This window comes from Ixodes scapularis, unplaced genomic scaffold (assembly GCF_016920785.2).
Source record: "Ixodes scapularis isolate PalLabHiFi unplaced genomic scaffold, ASM1692078v2 PGA_scaffold5__190_contigs__length_132052651, whole genome shotgun sequence".
Classification (NCBI taxonomy): domain Eukaryota; kingdom Metazoa; phylum Arthropoda; class Arachnida; order Ixodida; family Ixodidae; genus Ixodes; species Ixodes scapularis.
In genome coordinates, this window is record NW_024609880.1 from 60,567,011 (window position 1) to 60,574,094 (window position 7,084).

The window sequence follows — 7,084 nt, forward strand, 5'->3', positions numbered from 1 at the left end:
GATATACACTCTAAGAAACGACTGTGCATCTAATTACCCGAAAAACACTCAAAGAGCCAATCTCTGTGATCGAAGAAATCAGCACAGCGAAAGATGAGGCAGAACATCCGTTTAGACCTAAAACTAAAGTCTGCGCTGTCGCACTACTCAATGCAAGCATGACGCTTTGCATTGCGTAATGCCACAGCGCAGACTTTACTTTTAGGTCAAACGGATGTTCCGCCTCATCATCCGCTGAGTTGATTTCGTAGATCGCAGAGATTGTCTCTTTGAGCGCTTTCCGGGTAAGTAGACGCGCAGGCATTTCTTAGAGTGTACAAACAAACCTCAGCGTAATGTGTTTTGTTTGCCTTTCCTTACAGTGGCTGGTCATTGTGACGACAGTTTCAGCAGCCCTTGCGGGCTACGCCCGGCCAGCTCCCTTGGTCGCAGCCCCTGCGGTCGCCGCACCTGTAGTTGCAGCACCAGTTGTCGCGGCGCCGGCTGTTGTGGTTGAGGCAAGACGCCCATTCCCGTTCCTTGTTATTACTAATCACAACTCCGGCAGCGTGTATTTATTTCATTTCCATCTTTGTCGCATTTTGGCCACTAGGTGGCTCCTGTTTTCGCTGCACACTTGGATTGGCGGTTTCTCGCCACTTCGCTGTTACGCGTATTTTCCGCTAGGTGGGGTCGCCTCCTCTGGAGTTGCGAATACTCTGTTGTTACATAAAGACTGCAGAAGAGGCCTTTTTTTTTAAATAATGCTCCAATCAATTTTCATTGCGTTGATCCGCATGAGAATGAGACATTTTTGTATAAGCCAGTGCTGTTAACATTGCGCTAGCGGATGTTCCTCTTTTTCTCTGATATCAGCAATGCGTTGCGCTCCAGCTTAGACGTCTGTTGTCACCAATTAACTCATCAATTTACTCACCATTATCTTAGTTCAAGAGTGATTCCCTTTTCTGCGTAAGTTTAGCTGAGGTACTTCATCTACACTCTAAGAAATCCACGCGAGTAGCACTTTGGCGTCATGCACTCTAAGGCCAATTCATTAGTTTACTATTAATCGTCCTATTTGATTAATACGGTAAGCGGTTTCGTGCTGCAAAAGACAAGTAGCCGATACTTAGTTCCAACTTACGTCCGAGCGCAGTCAATGCCACAAGCTAATGTGGTTAATCAAGCAGAGGCAAAAGTGGCGGCCTTAGTAACCTTACTTTTCCTGTGATATAAACCGCAAACCTAATCAACTACAATGAAAAGAACCTTGCAATTAGTGCAGATTTGTACTTTTAGTATGTATGTGTATTTTTATGTGGGCAAATCTTTGCCAGGCTCGAACGCATGCTGAAAAAGTTTATTAATTGAAAACGCGCACATGTCTTTGCCCCCGAAAGTGCTACCACTACAATGCATTACTACTCGCCTTCCCTACTGGCTAAACCGGGCGAAAGTTGACCACTAGTTGATGCTTCGAGTTCATCATGGGTAAGATTGCTTACTGGCATTTCTGAGAGTTTACTCGAAACGAAATGAAGCATTAACAATCGCATAATCGAGCAGTCACAAGGTTCGCACAAAGTTATCGTTTTATTAGAAAACGAGATCATCGCTTTTGTGAAAAGTGCTTTCTTACTTATTCATAAAATACTAAATAAGGCAAGCGAGTAAAAAGAAGCTAAAAATGTGTTTTACCAAAAATGCGATTCATGCGCTATACTTGATATCTTAAACCCTATGCTCACTACCCCAGTGTAGGGCGTATTTTTGCCACACCGCGCAATCTCTGAATTTCCGTGCGTAAGATACATTTCGTATATCTCAATAAATGTCTACTCAAACGCATGCCAGCAAAAAATAATAATATTAAAGATGACTGGGATTGTTTTTATAAATATATTAACTTACGTGAGCAAATGCCGCACCTTAAATATGTTAAACGTCTAGGTCTTTTCGGGAAGAAACGGATGTCTTAAAAAAAGTAGTCGGCCGAAATAAATCAACACACACTAATGTACTATCTGAATGTGATCTCAGCTTTCAAGTGTGTTGTTTACAGAGATACTGTAAAACAGCCAAATTTATCGGTAGCAGGAGGCAGGTGGGAGGACGAAAAAGGCACAGAAGCTAGAAACTGAAAATGTTCATGCTTACACTTCACAGCGCACAAGAACAGACACACTTGAAAAGTTCACTCACACAAAGAACAGAAACAAAGAACAACAACAAAGTTAAGTCACACAAAAAACACAATCTGGAGAAAAATAAATAGCACAAAAAACAGAAAATTAACAATACACAAGAATGTTCATTGTTCAGTGGCAATGTCTTAAATTCAAAGGGGCTTTGGTGAAAACGATGTCATGACTCCTCCTTACAGACATGGCTGACAACTTATATTTTCTTCATTTCCGTCTTTTATCCCCGAAACAGCCTCCCCAACCATACAGTTTCGGTTACGACTCCAAGGACGAGTTCGGTACGCACCAATACCGCAACGAAGTCAGCGACGCAGGCAACAACAAGCGTGGAAACTATGGCTACAAGGATCCCGTAGGGGTGTTCAGGCAGGTCGAGTACGTCGCAGACGCCGCCGGCTTCAGGGCCAATGTATTCACCAACGAACCCGGCACGGCTCCTTCAACGCCAGCCGCTTCCGCCTACAATGCGCAGCCCGTTGCTGCCACGCCGGTCGTCAGACCGGGTGTTGTGGCCGCCGTGCCACATCCAGAGCCTCTAGTTGCCAGAGCGGTCGCCCGACCTGTAATCCGGCCGGCACCTCTGGCACAAGTGGCCGTCCCTGCTGCTTCTCCTTTCCTTTACGCACCACCACCAGCTCCACCGGTAGCGGCTCCGGTACGGTACGCAGCCCCTCTGCCGGTGGCGAGAGCCGCCCCCGTTCTAGCGCAAACGGTACATCAGCCAGCAGCTGTGGTACATCGTGCGGCTGTGCCGGCGCCCGCACCATACGCGCTCCCGCCGACTCGAGCTGCGGTTGCGCCGCCGTACGGACCTGCTGCTGCCCACGCAACAGCCGCGCCAGTACCAGCAGTTGCACCTGCCCCGGCATTCGCTGCGCCAGCATACGCTGCACCAGCCGTTCCTGCCCCGGCTTACGCTGCCCCAGCTTACGCTGCCCCAGCTTACGCAGCCCCAGCTTATGCTGCCCCGTCCTATGCGGCGCCAGCAGTTGCGGCTGCACCGGCTTACGCCCCGGCCCCCGCGTATGCGGCGGCAGCGCCACTGGCTTACGCCAGTGCCCCTTACGTGAATTATTATTAATTTGTAAATACTTTTAATATATTCACCATTAAAATGACATTTTTCGCAGTGTTTAGCCAGGTGCCGGGCCTGAAAGACTTTGACCTACTCTTTTGTTGAGTGTTAGTGCTGGGTCTAGGTAAACCTAGTACGGTAAGCCAGCTATCCAGATGTCCCCTACTTCAGTAGCCGTCATTGTTTATACATCCGCAGCTGTAGCTGTGTTTTTTTTTCCTCCGCGATATCGTTTAATGTGCAACTTCAGAAAACGTCGAAATTTGATGGAAAATACTGCACTTATGTCATCCATCCTTCATTACGTGTATGGTCATCTATGTTTTTAGCCAATTTGTGTGACAAACCGTATATCTTCATTATGTTTGTATTATACTCTGTCACTTTTAAGCTTTCGCTAATTCACTCGCCTAACATTGAAGACTCATTGCATATAACAGACGTCATAATGAATTAATCACTATTTGTGTGTCTAACAAATATGCGTGTCTCCTAGCAAATACCGTGTTTTGACTGGCTTCAGGCGTGCTAAAACGTAAGGGTAGAAATCATGCAGTGTAGTGTATATATGTGAATTGTATGCGCGTTCCCTTTCAAATAAATATTCCAGATATATTATTTCAGAATTAGTTTTCGAAATACCAGTGTTCAAAATGTCAGCGTGTATGCAGTAATAAAAGATGTACCAATATCAACGTCTGTCTCCCCAACTCAGCAAAATATCCTCCGGTGATCTTTATATAGTTTTCTCGCACAAAGAGAATGACAATACTGTGCGTTAACCCTAATCTCACTGAGAGCCCATTCACATAATCAACAAATGAAAGCACTGTCGTTTAGAAACTGCACGTTTGGTTACAGCATCAATATATAGTCATTCACAAGTCAATGAAAGGCGTATTCCCATTGTTGCAAGATGGCTGTTAGTTTGCAAGGTTTTATGAAGGCATGATTGCCTGAACTGAACCCACTTTTCCTATAGTATTCGGAACTACTAAAGCAGTGTTTCTAAAAAGAAAGTTCAGTCAAAAGGAGCAGAAAGTGCGCGACCACAGCAGCATCGTAACCGGCACCAAGTCGCATATTGCCCCCTTGGTTATGATACGGACTAAGACGTGGTCCGGTGAACGGAGAGGTGTCTGAACGCCGCGACCTCGCCGAGAAGCAGGTGTGGCGAAGGTTCGCACGTATTTCTGACAACCGCTGTGAGATGGCGCAGCGTGAAAGGGACCGATTAAAGCCAATCCAAGAGCCGTCCTCATTTGCACACAGGTTCATAAGGCCGTGCTGCGCGCCACCGCGCGTGCGGGAATGCCACAAACCGACAGTGCTCCTGCTGGAAAATTCCCTAAGCCCGAGAAAACATATGCCGTCTTGATGGGCCTTGTTCAGGCACCCGTTTTGTTTCGTCTCCCATGGTCTCATTCAAATGTTTGATTATTTTAATGCACGTCGGAAAGTAAGAACTAGCACCAGAAGATTAAAAAAAACGCTTAAAAATTGTGTTTTAAGTTGTTTCATCAGTTAGCCTATGGCACACAAGTTGGACTCGCCAACTCCAACAATACGCCCTTTAGCAGCCAGTCACGTGTTACGCCTTGTCGGTCACTTTGAGTTATTATCTTCATTGCCAGTGCCGTGAAAATTTAGTTAGTGACTGGGGTTCGTACATTTACTTACCTTTACAGCCGAGGGATTTCTCGTAACCTGCTTGACATTGTACTTCCGAGGACTTACTACGAGTGTATGGCCAACGGCATTCTCTTTATTTAGTGCTCTCTTCAAATGCGACTCTGGTTCCAATTGATTTAAGAGATGTCTTACTTGCACGCTGCGGCCGCTTCCAGAGCTGATATTGAGAAAAGGTGCCATAGCACGCAAAATGCTTAGCGTGTAAATCAGCTGGTTAATAGAGTGTACACCCACTAAGCACCCTGTTAACGAAATTTGGGTAAGGAGGTGCTGTGAACCGTTGGCAGTCTGCCATCTCACCCGTGCCTGCAACGTTGTTCGATACCCAAATAGATAGCCTTTGTGCGTTAGTTCAAATAACGTTCGTTCTCAATGCTGGCATTTTTATTAATCAAGGTGCTCTATAAATGCTTATCACGGCAATTACACACCCGTCCAAGTTTAGACACTTCAACTGGGTGTGAGAAAACAACACAAGATCTGTCCGGCAAATTGGCGCCTGCGAGCCTTTGGCACACGCGACGTGTAAAAATAGCTTACAGGATACTTTGGGGCCCGTTTCTGTACGGCCTTCTTCCGCAAGTTAGATCAAAGATTGATGGACGGAACAACTATCTAGAATCGGTAGTTTTTATCAAAGGTGTTTGGGCATGAGAAGTTACACGCGGAAGATATGAAGAGGCAAAAATAGGATTTCTTCTCGCTTGTTCCCATCATTAAATACCCGGTGGAAAACGAACCGATGCAAGTTAGAGGAACGGTCCCCTCCGCCACTTTGATTCTGTCAAAGAGCAACCAAGCCACGTTGAAGGAGCCAGTAGAGATTGCTTACGGCTTATAACTGGTTCAACATACTTGGATAAGGTGTCAATATATATAATTGGTTCCTATACTAACGGACAGTTTGAAAAACACAGGCCGTTGCTTTGTTCGCACGGCTGCTTCGCGATTGGCGTTTTTGGCATTTTTCTAGGCAAATTTTTCAATCTTGTGAATATTTGCGGAGTGATAATAAGCTTCCCGGAACTCGGCCGGCTCTTCGTTTTTTATGTTGCCTGTAACTATTTGTGATAACTTCGTATACGCAATGCACGTATTAAGTACTGTACATGCCAGCTTCGTGTTTCAAAGCATAAACCAGACGGTTTAGATAATATAATACGATATGGTCAACGTAAATACGTTCCATAGCTAGTGATATATATATATATACTTGCTGACATATACATTAATCAAGGCCCAGAACCCGAAAAATATAACGGGTTCCTTTTGAGACCGCTTGAGCGAGAAATGTATGCTCCTAAAGGTTGGCGAAATATGCGAGACAAAAGTATAGAAGAGAAGACGCGGGGCCCTTTCTCTGGCCACGGAGCCACAGCTTCAGCAGTCATTATGATCGCGACAGAAAGCGGTGGTAGGTTTAGTCATTGACAGTTTAAAAAGGGCAGAGCGTGGCGACTTCCGAGTATTTTATTATCGACACGCTTCCAGCAGGACAGTGGCATTAGCCGATAAGAACGCCCAAGAACGAATCCCGTTGCAGGACACTTAAATATCAATGTTTTTTATTTTTTTTTTACTTTTTTTTGCGCCGTGAGTGTCGATAGCGGAGGTCTCAAACGCGCTGCCCGCGGTAAGCATGCGGCCCGCTACTCGTGGGGACGCGGCCCGCAGGCGACCGGCTACGAGTCCCGGTTCCCGTGTCTCGAGCACTAGAAATGACATGCGTCAAAGTGATTTCAGCTCACCGATTCATGCCGCCTCCAAAAGGAGATCTGCACTTTTAACGTTCTCACATAGTTTTTACTTAGCTACGTTCATTTGCCCTTTGCTTCGCCTAATGTTTTGTTTCTCAGCCTTTGGTAATGTACATCGATTCCGCTACTAAGCTGCATGCACAAGCTCTTTGTTAAAGGATGCATCTCGGCTGCGCGAACTCTCGATCAGCAGGAGCAGCTGCCAAAGATAGAGCTACAAGCTCGAGATTGTTGCCTTCAAATATGTATCGCCATTGAAAGACAAGCTTTTTTTCAGGGTGCTGTAAACAAAATAGTAAGGGAAGCAAGAACTGTCAAATTAACTGATTGTTTTTTTTTAGACATGTTGAACTTGATTAATTCCTGAGTGAATT

General features: G+C 45.6%; 1 protein-coding gene across 1 annotated transcript; it reads left to right on the forward strand.

Annotated features, from left to right (window-relative positions):
- Positions 1 to 1,469: 1,469 nt before the first annotated feature.
- Positions 1,470 to 3,267, forward strand: LOC115326777 (cuticle protein 16.5-like). Its single transcript, XM_040211779.1, has 2 exons — positions 1,470 to 1,473; positions 2,822 to 3,267. Exons 1-2 carry the CDS (start codon positions 1,470 to 1,472, stop codon positions 3,265 to 3,267), a joined length of 450 nt encoding a protein of 149 aa, XP_040067713.1.
- Positions 3,268 to 7,084: the final 3,817 nt, after the last annotated feature.